The sequence below is a fragment of the Bombina bombina genome, chromosome 1, assembly GCF_027579735.1.
Source record: "Bombina bombina isolate aBomBom1 chromosome 1, aBomBom1.pri, whole genome shotgun sequence".
Classification (NCBI taxonomy): domain Eukaryota; kingdom Metazoa; phylum Chordata; class Amphibia; order Anura; family Bombinatoridae; genus Bombina; species Bombina bombina.
The window spans coordinates 1,389,573,388-1,389,591,153 of NC_069499.1; the positions used below are offsets into that span (position 1 = coordinate 1,389,573,388).

The 17,766-nt window shown below is 42.2% G+C and overlaps 1 protein-coding gene across 1 annotated transcript in view; it reads right to left on the reverse strand.

Moving 5' to 3' along the window:
- Window positions 1–3,507: 3,507 nt before the first annotated feature.
- Window positions 3,508–17,766, reverse strand: part of PMF1 (polyamine modulated factor 1) — a 79,214-nt gene continuing 64,955 nt past the window's right edge. Inside the window, exon 5 of the mRNA XM_053704616.1 lies at window positions 3,508–3,924. Within this exon, the coding sequence (XP_053560591.1) occupies window positions 3,871–3,924 (54 nt within the window). The 3' untranslated portion in view covers window positions 3,508–3,870. The remainder of the gene's footprint in view (window positions 3,925–17,766) is intronic.

A 17,766-nucleotide genomic window follows, 5' to 3' on the forward strand; every position in this document is an offset into this window, starting at 1 on the left:
TATCCTCTATGGGAATAGTGGTGCGTTTGTTTAAAGTAGAAACCGCTCCCTCGACCTTGGGGACTGACTGCCATAAGTCCTTTCTGGGGTCGACCATAGGAAACAATTTTTTAAATATGGGGGGAGGGACGAAAGGAATACCGGGCCTTTCCCATTCTTTATTAACAATGTCCGCCACCCGCTTAGGTATAGGAAAAGCTTCTGGGAGCCCCGGCACCTCTAGGAACTTGTCCATTTTACATAGTTTCTCTGGGATGACTAAATTTTCACAATCATCCAGAGTGGATAATACCTCCTTAAGCAAAATGCGGAGATGTTCCAATTTAAATTTAAATGTAATCACATCAGATTCAGCCTGCTGAGAAATGTTCCCTAAATCAGTAATTTCTCCCTCAGACAAAACCTCCCTGGCCCCCTCAGATTGGGTTAGGGGCCCTTCAGAGATATTAATATCAGCGTCGTCATGCTCTTCAGTAACTAAAACAGAGCAGCCACGCTTACGCTGACAAGGGTTCATTTTGGCTAAAATGTTTTTGACAGAATTATCCATTACAGCCGTTAATTGTTGCATAGTAAGGAGTATTGGCGCGCTAGATGTACTAGGGGCCTCCTGAGTGGGCAAGACTCGTGTAGACGAAGGAGGGAATGATGCAGTACCATGCTTACTCCCCTCACTTGAGGAATCATCTTGGGCATCATTGTCATTATCACATAAATCACATTTATTTAAATGAATAGGAATTCTGGCTTCCCCACATTCAGAACACAGTCTATCTGGTAGTTCAGACATGTTAAACAGGCATAAACTTGATCAGAAAGTACAAAAAACGTTTTAAAATAAAACCGTTACTGTCACTTTAAATTTTAAACTGAACACACTTTATTACTGCAATTGCGAAAAAACATGAAGGAATTGTTCAAAATTCACCAAATTTTCACCACAGCGTCTTAAAGCTTTGAAAATATTGCACACCAATTTTGGAAGCTTTAACCCTTAAAATAACGGAACCGGAGCCGTTTTAAGCTTTAAACCCCTTTACAGTCCCTGGTATCTGCTTTGCTGAGACCCAACCAAACCCAAAGGGGAATACGATACCAAATGACGCCTTCAGAAGTCTTTTATAAGTATCAGAGCTCCTCTCACATGCGACTGCATGCCATGCCTCTCAAAAACAAGTGCGCAACACCGGCGCGAAAATGAGACTCTGCCTATGCTTTGGGAAAGCCCCTAAAGAATAAGGTGTCTAAAACAGTGCCTGCCGATATTATTATATCAAAATACCCAGATAAAATGATTCCTCAAGGCTAAATATGTGTTAATAATCAATCGATTTAGCCCAGAAAAAGTCTACAGTTTAAATAAGCCCTTGTGAAGCCCTTATTTACAATCGTAATAAACATGGCTTACCGGATCCCATAGGGAAAATGACAGCTTCCAGCATTACATCGTCTTGTTAGAATGTGTCATACCTCAAGCAGTAAGAGACTGCACACTGTTCCCCCAACTGAAGTTAATTGCTCTCAACAGTCCTGTGTGGAACAGCCATGGATTTTAGTTACGGTTGCTAAAATCATTTTCCTCATACAAACAGAATTCTTCATCTCTTTTCTGTTTCTGAGTAAATAGTACGTACCAGCACTATTTGAAAATAACAAACTCTTGATTGAATAATGAAAAACTACAGTTAAACACTAAAAAACTCTAAGCCATCTCCGTGGAGATGTTGCCTGTACAACGGCAAAGAGAATGACTGGGGTAGGCGGAGCCTAGGAGGGATCATGTGACCAGCTTTGCTGGGCTCTTTGCCATTTCCTGTTGGGGAAGAGAATATCCCACAAGTAAGGATGACGCCGTGGACCGGACACACCTATGTTGGAGAAATAAATCCTAAGATAGCTACAATGTAACTATTAGTTATATTGTAGCTATCTTAGGGTTTATTTTATAGGTAAGTATTTAGTTTTAAATAGGAATAATTTATTTCGATTTATTTAAATTATATTTAAGTTAGGGGGTGTTAGGGTTAGACTTAGGTTTAGGGGTTAATAAATTTAATATAGTGGCGGCGGTGTAGGGGGGCAGATTAGGGGTTAATAAATATAATGTAGGTGGCGGTGGGCTCCGGGAGCGGCGGTTTAGGGGTTAAACACTTTATTTAGTTGCGGCGGGGTCCAGGGTGCGGCAGGATAGGTGTTAACTTTATGTAGGTGGCCGCGGTATAGGGGGCGGAAGATTAGGGGTTAATATGTATAATGTAGGTGGCGTTGGGCTCCAGGAGCGGCGGTTTAGGGGTTAATAACTTTATTTAGGTTCGGCGGGGTCCGGGAGCGGCCGTATAGGGGGTAAACAGTATAGTATAGTGTGGGTGTTTAGTGACAGGGTACCAAGAAAGCTGTAAAAAAGCCGAAGAGCAGCAAGATCGATGACTGTTAGTTAACAGTCCGCTGCTCATCGCCCCGTACTTGGTGCGCGGCTTTTTGACAGCTTTTTTTGGTAACTTTGGAGAACTTATTCAGGTCTGCGGCAGCGATGTTAGGCGAACTTAGCAGAGTGTATTGGTGCAGTTGAATGCAAGAAAGTCGACGGCTTGTTAAGTAGATGCCAAAGTGTTAAAGGCTTTTTGAGGTTTGGGAAACTGCCTTCCCTTGGTAGGAAGGTATATCCCATTGGAGTTTCATGCCCCCTTAAATAATCTAATGTTATATTTAAAGCAATACTTGATACTTTACTAAGTTAAAAACAGCTGCTTTCATACACAGACAATACTGAATTTTTTTTTTTTTTTTTTTACTTTTGCATTAACCAAACTTTTTGCTTCTGTGAATGTATATGCTCCCCAAAAAATGCAGATGCCCATGTTTGGATGACCAACCTTGATATTTGATTTGAGAAAGGAAAAAAAAAAGTGTTTTGAGGGTTAACAAGAAAGTAAAACAGGAATAAAGCAAACACTGAGATTTTTGAAAAACAGATGGTCAGTAGGAATGATTGTAACTTTAAAATAGTAACCTGCAGGGTAGAGAGGTCAGAAAAGACAAGACCCTGTGTCCTTGGCACCAGCAACTGATTGATGCTCACACCTGTATGTTCCATGTTTTGCAAGCGTTAATTTATTCAGTAGGATCATCATAATTTGGAGCCTGTGGGATCCTTTTCTGTTTTGGCCACAGGAGTTAGTTTGGATAACAACCTTTTGCACCAGAGGGAGTTCATCTGTGGTCAGTGCAGCCGGAACACTAAACCACACAGGCATGTGTATGTTATTATGAGGGAACCGAGTTCATTGTAAACCACAAGGCCTGGTGCAGCCATGGACTAGCTCTGTTATTGCCCAAACATACTTGTATATTGGTTTACTCAAACTAGAGGGGAAGAAGGCACAGAATATAGTTACATATCATAACAGAGAATGACTTAATAAAGCACACACAGGAGTTTTGAACTTAGTCTCAATATAAAGTGTTGTAGGAATTTTAATATCCAGGGATATAAGACAAGACCTTAAATAATAGTTTACAACTTTTATTATTATATTGAAGCACTTCGCAACCTAGAAAATGGAAGCAACAAACATTATTTGCATTGAATTTGTGCCGTCTATAAGTGCTACCATGGGCGGCAAGCTGAATACAAGAGGAGGTGATTTAGTCAAGTCTCTTTGCTGCAAGCACTTTCTGATGCTGCATTAAACGCTCCTAAATGGTTTCCATTTTCCTCTTTTGTCCTTGTCCCTTTGTCACAAAAGTTGCTCTTGCTCCAGGGTTGAAACGATTGAATCTGACTAACACAAGCAACTAGATGCCCCAATATGAAACAATATTTCCATTGGAGCAACAGTCTATACACAACAAATTTGCAGTAAGTATCTCTCAGATTGGTTCCTGAATGGAGAGAACCAGATCCCTCTGCACTTTACTCAATTCCTAGGGGGAAACAAAATAAAAATCCATCTAAAAGTTGACAGTGTAAGAATTTAAAAGATCACACAGTTATTACCGGATATCTTCTATAAAACTAGAGAATGTTTGAGTAATAATTTTAATATACATTAAACAATAGGGTCAATTTTAGAAGTCTAAATTCCTGTTTGCAATCCAGTAGTAAACCCTTTTTATTCTGTATGGGTAGAAAACAAGTTCATCTACAACTAAAAAAACTAAAACCATTATTCAATGAGTCTAAATAATGAGAAGTGAACAATCAACAGTCACAATGGAAGGAATAGTGATCCCCAAATACTTCAACATATTTATTAAATTGCTACTTGTACCAGGTAGATATTCTGCTACAGGGGATTTTATACATAAAACCGCTTAATAAGATGAAAATTACAAGTAGCTAAAATGTTTAATTGTCCCCTGTAATTTTGTTACCATCTGTTGCTTTGCATTAGTCAAAATGTTCTCTCTTCTGATGAGGCTATTTATGGACAGATAAACAAAATTTATGCTTACCTGATAAATTTATTTCTCTTGTGGTGTATCCAGTCCACGGATTCATCCATTACTTGTGGGATATTCTCCTTCCCAATAGGAAGCTGCAAGAGGATCACCCACAGCAGAGCTGTCTATATAGCTCCTCCCCTAACTGCCACTCCCAGTCATTCGACCGAAGACAAGCAAGAGAAAGGAGAAACTATAGGGTGCAGTGGTGACTGTAGTTTAAAAATAAATAACACCTGCCTTAAAATGACAGGGTGGGCCGTGGACTGGATACACCACAAGAGAAATAAATTTATCAGGTAAGCATAAATTTTGTTTTCTCTTGTAAGGTGTATCCAGTCCACGGATTCATCCATTACTTGTGGGATACCAATACCAAAGCTATAGGACACGGATGAAGGGAGGGACAAGGCAGGCGCTTAAAACGGAGGGCACCACTGTCTGTAAGACCTTTCGCCCAAAAATAGCCTCCGAGGAAGCAAAAGTATCGAATTTGTAGAATTTAGAAAAATTATGAAGCGAAGACCAAGTCGCCGCCTTACAAATCTGTTCAACAGAGGCCTCATGTTTAAAAGCCCATGTGGAAGCTACTGCTCTAGTAGAATGAGCTGTAATTCTTTCAGGAGGCTGCTGGCCAGCAGTCTCATTAGCCAAGCGGATTATGCTTCTTAGCCAAAAAGAAAGAGAAGTTGCCGAAGCCTTTTGGCCTCTCCTCTGTCCAGAGTAGACAACAAACAAAGCAGATGTTTGACGAAAATCCTTCGCAGCTTGTAAATAGAATTTTAAAGCACAGACCACATCAAGATTGTGTAATAGACGTTCCTTCTTTGAAGAAGGATTAGGACATAGTGAAGGAACAACAATCTCCTGATTTATATTCTTATTAGATACCACCTTAGGAAGAAACCCAGGTTTGGTACGCAACACTACCTTATCAGCATGGAAAATGAGATAAGGAGAATCACATTGTAAAGCCGATAACTCAGAAACTCGTCGAGCCGAGGAGATAGCTACCAAAAACAGAACTTTCCAAGACAACAGCTTGATATCTATGGAATGCAAAGGTTCAAACGGAACCCCTTGAAGACCTTTAAGAACTAAATTTAGACTCCATGGCGGAGCAACAAGTTTAAACACAGGCTTGATTCTAACTAAAGCCTGACAAAACGCCTGAACGTCTGGAGAATTAGCCAGACGCTTGTGCAAAAGAATAGACAGAGCAGAAATCTGTCCCTTTAAGGAACTAGCTGACAATACCTTCTCCAATCCTTCTTGGAGAAAAGATAATATTCTAGGAATCCTGACCTTACTCCATGAGTAAACCTTGGATTCACACCAATGAAGATATTTACACCATATCTTATGATAGATGTTCCTGGTAACCGGCTTTCGAGCCTGAATTAATGTATCAATGACCGATTCAGAGAAACCACCCTCTGATAAAATCAAGCGTTCAATCTCCAAGCAGTCAGACGTAGAGAAATTAGGTTTGGATGGTTGAAAGGACCCTGAAGTAGAAGGTCCTGTCTCAGCGGCAGAGTCCATGGTGGACAGGATGACATGTCCACCAGGTCTGCATACCAAGTCCTGCGTGGCCACGCAGGTGCTATCAGAATCACCAAAACTCTCTCCTGCCTGATCTTGGCAATCAGACGAGGGAGCAGAGGAAATGGTGGAAACACATAAGTCAGGTTGAAGGACCAAGGCGCTGCTAGAGCATCTATCAGCGTTGCCTTGGAGTCCCTGGACCTGGTCCTGTAACAAGGTTCTGGCGAGACGCCATGAGATTCAGTTCTGGTTTGCCCGAAAGTTGAATCAACTGAGCAAATACCTCCGGATGGAGTTCCCACTCTCCCGGATGAAAAGTCTGTCGACTTAGAAAATCTGCCTCCCAGTTCTCGACTCCTGGGATATGGATAGCAGATAGATGGCAAGAGTGAACCTCTGCCCATAGAATTATCTTTGAAACCTCCAACATTGCTAGGGAACTCCTTGTTCCCCCCTGATGGTTGATGTAGGCTACAGTCATGATATTGTCAGACTGAAATCTGATGAACCTGACCCCAGCTAGCTGAGGCCACGCCTGAAGAGCATTGAAAATCGCTCTTAGTTCCAGAATGTTTATCAGAAGGAGTGCCTCCTCCTGAGTCCACGAGCCCTGAGCCTTCAGGGAGTTCCAGACTGCAACCCAGCCCAGAAGGCTGGCATCTGTTGTTACTATAGTCCAATCTGGCCTGCGGAAGCTCATCCCCTTGGACAGATGGACCTGACATAGCCACCAGAGAAGAGAATCCCTGGTTTCTTGATCCAGATTTAGTAGAGGGGACAAATCTGTGTAATCCCCATTCCACTGACTGAGCATGCAAAGTTGCAGCGGTCTGAGATGTAGGCGGGCAAACGGTACTATGTCCATTGCCGCTACCATTAAATCGATTACTTCCATACACTGAGCCACTGAAGGACGAGAAGTGGAATAAAGAACACGGCAAGAGTCTAGAAGTTTTGACAATCTGGCCTTCATAAGGTAAATCTTCATTTCTACCAAATCTATCAGAGTCCCTAGGAATGAAACGTTTGTTAAAGGTGATAGAGAACTCTTTTCTTCGTTCACCTTCCACCCATGGGACCTCAGAAATGCCAGAACAATGTCCGTATGGGACCTGGCGATTTGAAAAGTCGACACCTGTATCAGAATGTCGTCTAAGTAAGGGGCTACTGCTATACCCCGCGGCCTTAGGACCGCTAGGAGGGACCCTAGAACCTTTGTAAAGATTCTTGGTGCCGTGGCCAACCCGAAGGGAAGAGCCACAAACTGGTAGTGCCTGTCTAGAAAGGCAAACCTGAGAAAACGAGGATGATCTTTGTGTATCGGGATGTGAAGATAAGCATCCTTTAAGTATACGGTAGTCATATATTGACCCTCCTGGATCATAGGAAGGATGGTTCGAATAGTCTCCATCTTGAAGGATGGGACTCTGAGAAATTTGTTTAAGATCTTGAGATCTAAGATTGGTCTGAATGTTCCCTCTTTCTTGGGAACTACAAACAGATTTGAATAGAAGCCCTGCCCCTGTTCCTCCTGCGGAACTGGGTGGATCACTCCCATAACTAGGAGGTCTTGAACACAATGTAAGAATGCCTCTCTCTTAATCTGGTTTGCACATAAATGTGAGAGATGAAATCTCCCTTTTGGGGGAGAGGTTTTGAATTCCAGAAGATAACCCTTGGACACAATTTCCAATGCCCAGGGATCCTGGACATCTCTTGCCCAAGCCTGGGCGAAGAGAGAGAGTCTGCCCCCTACTAGATCCGTTTCCGGATCGGGGGCTGCTCCTTCATGCTGTCTTAGAGGCAGAAGCAGGCTTTTTTGGCCTGTTTCCCCTTGTTCCAAAGCCTGGTTAGGTCTCCAGACCGGCTTAGACTGGGCAAAAGTTCCCTCTTGTTTTGTGTTAGAGGAAGTTGAAGCTGCGCCACTCTTGAAGTTTCGAAAGGGCAGAAAACTAGACTGTTTGGTCCTTAATTTGTTGGACCTGTCTTGAGGAAGGGCGTGACCTTTTCCTCCAGTGATGTCAGAAATGATCTCCTTCAGTCCAGGCCCGAATAGGGTCTGTCCTTTGAAGGGAATGTTGAGAAGTTTAGACTTTAAAGTCACGTCAGCTGACCAGGATTTAAGCCATAGCGCCCTACACGCCTGAATAGCAAAACCTGCATTTTTAGCCGTTAGCATGGTTAATTGAACAACGGCATCAGAAACAAATGAATTGGCTAGCTTAAGGGCCTTAAGCTTGTCAATAATATCTTCCAACGGGGTTTCAACCTGTAGAGCCTCCTCTAGAGACTCAAACCAGAAAGCCGCAGCAGCAGTGACTGGGGCAATGCATGCAAGAGGCTGGAGAATATAACTTTGTTGAATAAAATTTTTCTTAAAGGTAACCCTTTTTTATCCATTGGATCTAGAAAAGCACAACTGTCCTCAACAGGGATAGTGGTACGCTTAGCTAGAGTAGAAACTGCTCCCTCCACCTTAGGGACCATCTGCCACAAGTCCCGTGTAGCGGCGTCTATAGGAAACATCTTTTTAAAAACAGGAGGGGGAGAGAACGGTACACCTGGTCTATCCCATTCCTTAGTAATAATTTCAGAAAACCTCTTAGGGATTGGAAAAACATCAGTGTAAGTAGGTACTGCATAGTATTTATCCAATCTACATAATTTCTCTGGGACTACAATAGCATCACAGTCACCCAGAGTTGCTAAGACCTCCCTGAGCAATATGCGGAGGTGTTCAAGCTTAAATTTAAATGTAGACATATCAGAATCAGGTTGAAGTAACTTCCCTGAATCAGAAAAATCACCCACAGATTGAAGCTCCCCTGCTTCAGCTTCAGTACATTGTGAGGGTATATCGGACATAGCCACTAAAGCATCAGAGAGCTCTGTATTTATTCTAGTCCTAGAGCTGTCTCGCATTCCTTGCAATCCTGGCAGTTTAGATAATACCTCTGTAAGGGTAGGATTCATAACTGCCGTCATATCTTGTAAAGGTATACACAATGGGCGCGCTAGATGTACTTGGCGAGTTATAGGTTCTGACACGTGGGGAGAGTTAGACGGCATAACTTCCTCCTTGTCAATTTCTTCTGGTGATAAATTTTTTAAAGCCAGAATATGGTCTTTATAATCTATAGTAAAATCAGTGCATTTGGTACACATTCTAAGAGGGGGTTCCACAATGGCTTCTAAACATAATGAACAATGAGTTTCCTCTATGTCAGACATGTTTAAACAGACTAGTAATGAGACCAGCAAGCTTGGAAAACACTTTAATAACTGAACAAGCAAAAAATAAAAATGGTACTGTGCCTTTAAGAGAAAAAAACAATCACATAAACTGCAAAACAGTGAAAAAAGCAGTAAAATCTACGAAATTTTTACAGTGTGTATAATAGACTGAAATAGCATTGCACCCACTTGCAAATGGATGATTAACCCCTTAGTTTCAAAACCGGATAAAAAAAACATAATTTATGCTTACCTGATAAATTTATTTCTCTTGTAGTGTATTCAGTCCACGGGTCATCCATTACTTATGGGATTATATCTCCTTCCCAACAGGAAGTTGCAAGAGGATCACCCAAGCAGAGCTGCTATATAGCTCCTCCCCTCACACGTCATATCCAGTCATTCGACCGAAACAAGACAAGAAAGGAGAAACCATAGGGTGCAGTGGTGACTGTAGTTTAAATTAAAAATTTAGATCTGCCTTAAAAGACAGGGCGGGCCGTGGACTGAATACACTACAAGAGAAATAAATTTATCAGGTAAGCATAAATTATGTTTTCTCTTGTTAAGTGTATTCAGTCCACGGGTCATCCATTACTTATGGGATACCAATACCAAAGCTAAAGTACACGGATGATGGGAGGGACAAGGCAGGAACTTTAAATGGAAGGAACCACTGCCTGTAGAACCTTTCTCCCAAAAACAGCCTCCGAAGAAGCAAAAGTGTCAAATTTTGAAAAAGTGTGAAGTGAAGACCAAGTTGCAGCCTTGCAAATCTGTTCAACAGAGGCCTCATTCTTAAAGGCCCAGGTGGACGCCACTGCTCTAGTGGAATGAGCTGTAACTCTTCCAGGAGGCTGCTGTCCAGCAGTCTCATAGGCTAAGCGTATTATGCTACGAAGCCAAAAGGAGAGAGAGGTAGCCGAAGCTTTTTGACCTCTCCTCTGTCCAGAATAAACGACAAACAGAGAAGAAGTTTGACGAAAATCTTTAGTTGCCTGCAAATAGAACTTCAGGGCACGGACTACGTCCAGATTATGTAAGAGTCGTTCCTTCTTTGAAGAAGGGTTAGGACACAGTGATGGAACAACAATCTCTTGATTGATATTCCTGTTAGAAACTACCTTAGGTAAGAACCCAGGTTTAGTACGCAGAACTACCTTGTCTGAATGGAAAATCAGATAAGGAGAATCACAATGTAAGGCAGATAACTCAGAGACTCTTTGAGCCGAGGAAATAGCCATCAAAAACAGAACTTTCCAAGATAACAGCTTAATATCAATGGAATGAAGGGGTTCAAACGGAACACCTTGAAGAACTTTAAGAACTAAATTTAAACTCCACGGCGGAGCAACAGTCTTAAACAAAGGCCTAATCCTAGCCAAAGCCTGACAAAAGGCCTGAACGTCTGGAACTTCTGCCAGATGTTTGTGTAGAAGAATAGACAGAGCAGAAATCTGTCCCTTTAACGAACTAGCAGATAAGCCCTTTTCTAAACCCTCTTGTAGAAAAGACAATATCCTAGGAATCCTAACCTTACTCCATGAGTAAACATTGGATTCGCACCAGTATAAATATTTACGCCATATCTTATGGTAAATTTTTCTGGTAACAGGTTTCCGAGCCTGTATTAAGGTATCAATAACCGACTCCGAGAAGCCACGCTTTGATAGAATCAAGCATTCAATCTCCATGCAGTCAGTCTCAGAGAAACTAGATTTGGATGATTGAAAGGACCCTGAATTAGAAGGTCCTGCCTCAGAGGCAGAGACCATGGTGGACAGGACGACATGTCCACTAGGTCTGCATACCAGGTCCTGCGTGGCTACGCAGGCGCTATCAGAATCACCGATGCCCTTTCCTGTTTGATCCTGGCAATCAGTCGAGGAAGCATCGGGAATGGTGGAAACACATAAGCCATGTTGAAGACCCAAGGGGCTGTCAGAGCATCTATCAGCACCGCTCCCGGGTCCCTGGACCTGGATCCGTAACAAGGAAGCTTGGTGTTCTGGCGAGACGCCATGAGATCCAGTTCTGGTTTGCCCCAACGATGGACCAGTTGAGTAAACACCTCCGGATGGAGTTCCCACTCCCCCGGATGAAAAGTCTGACGACTTAGAAAATCCGCCTCCCAGTTCTCTACGCCTGGGATGTGGATCGCCGACAGGTGGCAAGAGTGAGACTCTGCCCATCGAATTATCTTTGAGACTTCTAACATCGCTAGGGAACTCCTGGTTCCCCCTTGATGGTTGATGTAAGCCACAGTCGTGATGTTGTCCGACTGGAATCTGATGAACCTCAGTGTTGCTAACTGAGGCGTAGCTAGAAGAGCATTGAATATTGCTCTTAATTCCAGAATATTTATTGGGAGGAGTTTCTCCTCCTGAGTCCACGATCCCTGAGCCTTCAGGGAGTTCCAGACTGCGCCTCAACCTAGAAGGCTGGCATCTGTTGTTACAATCGTCCAATCTGGCCTGCGAAAGGTCATACCCTTGGACAGATGGACATGAGAAAACCACCAGAGAAGAGAAACTCTGGTCTCTTGATCCAGATTTAGTAGGGGGGACAAATCTGAGTAATCCCCATTCCACTGACTTGGCATGCACAATTGCAGCGGTCTGAGATGCAGGCGCGCAAATGGCACTATGTCCATTGCCGCTACCATTAAGCCGATTACTTCCATGCACTGAGCCACTGACGGGCGTGGAATGGAATGAAGGACACTGCAAGCATTTAGAAGTTTTGATAACCTGGACTCCGTCAGGTAAATTTTCATCTCTACAGAATCTATAAGAGTCCCTAGGAAGGAGACTCTTGTGAGTGGTGATAGAGAACTCTTTTCCACGTTCACCTTCCACCCATGCGACCTCAGAAATGCCAGAACTATCTCTGTATGATATTTGGCCCTTTGAAAGCTTGATGCCTGTTTCAGGATGTCGTCTAGATACGGAGCCACCGCTATGCCTCGCGGTCTTAGAACCGCCAGAAGTGAGCCCAGAACCTTTGTGAAGATTCTCGGGGCCGTAGCCAACCCGAAGGGAAGAGCTACAAACTGGTAATGCCTGTCTAGAAAGGCAAATCTTAGGTACCGATAATGATCCTTGTGAATCGGTATATGAAGGTAGGCATACTTTAAGTCTACCGTGGTCATGTATTGACCCTCTTGGATCATGGGTAGGATGGTTCGAATAGTTTCCATTTTGAATGATGGAACTCTTAGGAGTTTAAGATTTTTAGGTCCAAGATTGGTCTGAAGGTTCCCTCTTTCTTGGGAACCACAAACAGATTTGAGTAAAACCCTTGCCCTTGTTCCGTCCGCGGAACTGGGTGGATCACCCCCAATACTAAGAGGTCTTGCACACAATGTAGAAATGCCTCTTTCTTTATTTGGTTTGCTGATAACCTTGAAAGATGAAATCTCCCTTGTGGAGGAGATGCTTTGATGTCCAGAAGATATCCCTGAGATATGATTTCTAACACCCAGGGATCCTGGACATCTCTTGCCCAAGCCTGGGCGAAGAGAGATAGTCTGCCCCCCACTAGATCCGTTTCCGGATAGGGGGCCCTCTCTTCATGCTGTCTTAGGGGCAGAAGAAGGCTTTCTGGCCTGCTTGCCCTTGTTCCAGGACTGGTTAGTTTTCCAGCCCTGTCTGTAATGAGCAACAGGTCCTTCCTGTTTTGGAGCGGAGGAAGTTGATGCTGCTCCTGCCTTGAAATTACGAAAGGCACGAAAATTAGACTGTTTGGCCTTTGACTTGGCCCTGTCCTGAGGAAGAGTATGACCCTTACCCTCAGTAATGTCAGCAATAATTTCTTTCAAGCCGGGCCCGAATAAGGTCTGCCCTTTGAAAGGAAAATTAAGCAATTTAGACTTAGAAGTCATGTCAGCTGACCAGGATTTAAGCCATAGCGCTCTGCGCGCCTGGATGGCGAATCCGGAGTTCTTAGCCGTTAGTTTGGTTAAATGTACAACGGCATCAGAAACAAATGCATTAGCTAGCTTAAGTGCTGTAAGCTTGGCCATAATCTCATCCAATGGAGCTGTGCGAATGGCCTCTTCCAGAGACTCAAACCAGAATGCCGCAGCCGCAGTGACAGGCGCAATGCATGCAAGGGGCTGTAAGATAAAACCTTTTTGAACAAACATTTTCTTAAGGTAACCTTCTAATTTTTTATCCATTGGATCCGAAAAAGCACAACTATCCTCCACCGGGATAGTGGTACGCTTAGCTAAAGTAGAAACTGCTCCCTCCACCTTAGGGACCGTCTGCCATAAGTCTTGTGTGGTGGCGTCTATCGGGAACATTTTTCTAAACATCGGAAGTGGGGAAAAAGGCACACCGGGTCTATCCCACGCCTTGCTAATAATTTCTGTAAGCCTTTTAGGTATAGGAAAAACGTCAGTACACACCGGTACCGCAAAGTATCTATCCAACCTACATACTTTCTCTGGAATTGCAACCGTGTTACAATCATTCAGAGCCGCTAATACCTCCCCTAGCAATACGCGGAGGTTCTCAAGCTTAAATTTAAAATTAGAAATCTCTGAATCCGGTCTCCCTGGATCAGATCCGTCACCCACAGAATGAAGCTCTCAGTCCTCATGTTCTGCAAATTGTGACGCAGTATCAGACATGGTTCTCACATCAGCGTGCTCTGTCCTTAACCCAGAGCTATCGCGCTTGCCTCTTAATTCAGGCAATTTAGATAATACCTCTGTCATAACAGCCGCCATGTCTTGCAAAGTGATTTGTATGGGCCTCTCTGATACACTTGGCGCCACAATATCACGCGCCCCCTGAGCGGGAGGCGAAGGTACTGACACGTGAGGAGAGTTAGTCGGCATAACTTCCCGCTCGTTGTCTGGTTATAATTTCTTTACAGATATAGATTGACTTTTATGCAAAGTGACATCAATACAATTAGTACACATATTTCTGTGGGGCTCCACATTGGCCTTCAAACATAGTGAACAAGCAGATTCAGCTACTGCGCCTTTAAGAAGCACAAAAAAAAAAAAAAAAAAAAGTCACAGTTGAAATAACAAAGAACCAAATCAGTTATAGCAACCAAATCTTCACAGTAAATGTATTAAGTTAGAAGAGTATTGCACCCACTAGCAAATGGATGATTAACCCCTAAATACCCAAAAACGGATAATCAAATTAACAATTAACGTTTTTTATCACAGTCAAACACACTGTCACAGGTCTGCTGTGACTGATTACCTCCCTCAAAATGACTTTTGAAGACCCCTGAGCTCTCTAGAGATGTCCTGGATCAAGGAGGAAGAAGCAGGAAGACTGAAACTGAATTTTTACTGCGCAAAAAAGCGCTAAAATAGGCTCCTCCCACTCCTATTACAACAGTGGGAAACCTTAGTTAAACGCTTCTACATAGAAATAAACGACAGACATGTGGAAAATCATGCCCCAAAAGATTTATCACCAAAGTACCTCACAAAAAACGAATAACATGCCAGTAAACGTTTTAAACATACACTTTAAATGTTAGATAGTCTTATTAATAAGCCTGCTACCAGTCGCTTCTACTGCAGTTAAGGCTTATACAATACAAGAACAGTATTTTCTTAGTCAAATTCCATTCCTTAGAAAATTACTTATTGTACATACATTCATCAGCCTGATACCAGTCGCCGCTGCATTTAAGGCTGTACTTACATTACATCGGTATCAGCAGTATTTTCTTAGTCAATTCCATTCCTTAGAAAAATAATTTACTGCACATACCTCTTTTGCGGGATTCCCCGCATGCTATTCCCTTTCTGAAAGTTACCCCACTCCTCAGAATGTGCGAGAACAGCCAGTGGATCTTAGTTACTTCCGCTAAGATCATAGAAAACTCAGGCAGATTCTTCTTCTAAATACTGCCTGAGAACAAACAGCACACTCCGGTGCCATTTAAAATAACAAACTTTTGATTGAAGAAATAAACTAAGTATAAAAACACCACAGACCTCTCACAACGACCTATCTAGTTGAGTTGCAAGAGAATGACTGGATATGACGTGTGAGGGGAGGAGCTATATAGCAGCTCTGCTTGGGTGATCCTCTTGCAACTTCCTGTTGGGAAGGAGATATAATCCCATAAGTAATGGATGACCCGTGGACTGAATACACTTAACAAGAGAAAAACGATATATCTGTTTTTAAAACAGTCACAACCAACTGCCACAGCTCTACTGTGGCTCCTACCTGCCCATACAACGACTTTGGAAGGCACAAAAACCCTGTAGAGGGGTCCTATATGTCAGGGGACTCCTTCAGGGAAGCTGGATGTCTCAAGCTGCAAAAACTACTGCGCAATTAAGGCGCGAAAATAGGCCCCTCCCAACATGTACTCACAGTGAGAGGGCCTTAAAAAAAACTATCCCTAGGCAAAATCTAGTCAGCCATGTGGAAAAACTGGGCCCCAGAATAAAGTTTTATCACCATATGTAGTAAACGTTTATATACATCAAGCAAACGTTATATCTATTAAGTAATGAGAGTAAATAACAAAAATATTACCCTTTACAGCAAGCATGATACCAGTCGTTATTAAATCACTGTAATCAGGCTTACCTTAAATAAATCAGGTACTGTCAGCATTTTCTAGCTTATCTCTCTAGAAAAATTTAAAACTGCACATACCTCAGAGCAGGAAACCCTGCACGCTATTCCCCCAGCTGAAGTTACCCATCTCTTCAGTTATGTGTGATAACAGCAGTGGATCTTAGTTACAACCTGCTAAGATCATCAAAAAACTGCAGGCAGACTCTTCTTCACCTTTCTGCTTGAAGCCAAAATAGTAGAACTCCGGTACCATTTGAAAATAATAAACTTTTGATTGAAGATAAACTACATTAATTCACCACATCTCTCTAGCTACTTCCCTTGTCGAGAGCTGCAAGAGAATGACTGGGAGTGGCAGTTAGGGGAGGAGCTATATAGACAGCTCTGCTGTGGGTGATCCTCTTGCAGCTTCCTGTTGGGAAGGAGAATATCCCACAAGTAATGGATGAATCCGTGGACTGGATACACCTTACAAGAGAAATAGACCACAAAAGTGATCAAACTATGCAACAAACGCAGTTTTTAGACCTAAATTACAGAAAATGTGGTAAAATAAAGTGCACTGCATTATTATTTTTATAATACACATTTTTAATGGATTTATATTACAATCTCAAGGTGTTGCTTTAGCCTGTGAGGGTGGAGAATAACACTTCCTTAGTGCATAGCATGCTGAGGACCCCCAGATGCATCATGGAATAAAGGATTTGCGCGTGTTGCACTTTCATAGGAAAAAAAGTCCTGCTCTGAAAATCACAGAATGCTGCTGCTTCCGCCGTATTCAGCATTAGTTTAATAACGTATGTTCCTAATACACATCCCTTATAATTACAGATAGCTGATAACCAGCAAAGTTTATTTTACTTTATTCTTGAGCTTTCACTTGTGTTTATAGGTGAACCAATGTGTTTGGGTAATTAGATAAATGTTTAAAATATGTGCCTAGTAGGCTAGATCAGTGAATCACCAATAAAAGCTAAATGGCTTCAATGCGTGAAAAATAGCACATTAAAAGGGATAGTAAAGTCCAAATTAAAAACTTTAATGATTCAGATAGGGCGTGTAATTTTAAACAACTATCTTTATCATCAAATTTGCTTTGTTCTCTTGGTATTCTTAGTTCAAAGTTAAAACTAGGTAGGCTCAAATGCTAATGTCCTAGCCCTTGAAGGCCGACTCTTATTTGAATGCATTTGACAGTTTTTGACAGCTACAGGGCGTTTGTTCATGTGTTTTATATAAATAGCATTGTGCTAATGCACGTGGAGTTATTTAAGAGTCAGCACTAATTGCCTGAAATGCAAGTCTTTCAGAAGATCTGAGATAAGGAGGCAGTCTGCAGAAGCTTAGATACAAGGTAATTACAGAGGTAAAAAGTATATTTCTATAACCGTGTTGATTATGCAAAACTGGGGAATGGTAAATAAAGGGGTTACTATATTTTAAACATTAACATTTTTGGTGTTTACTATCCCTTAAAGATTTAATGGAAGTTATATAGATGGCATAAGATTTAGTGGAAGTTAAAGGGACAGTCTAGTAAAAATTAAACTTTCATGATTCAGATAGGGCATGCAATTTTAAACAACTTTCCAATTTGCTTTTATCATCAAATTTGCTTTGTTAGCTTGGAATTCATAGTTGAAAGCTAAACCTAGGTAGGCTTACATGCTAATTTCAAAGACCTTGAAGGCCGCCTCTAATCTCAATGCAATTTAACAGTTTTTCACAGCTAGACAGCGCTAGTTATTGTTTATAAAAACGCCAACAGATTCTGCAGTGCTGTCCATGGGTACAAAGATAAAAGTACAACAGCGATATAATACAAGACACCGGACAAAATTAAACTAACAAATACACGGGGAATTCAGGGACCTGTTACAATCTAGATGGGTAGGAGGACAGAAACAGGAGGTGGGGACGGCAAAGGTGATAATGATGTTAGTGTGGAGTTAGAAGAGGGCAA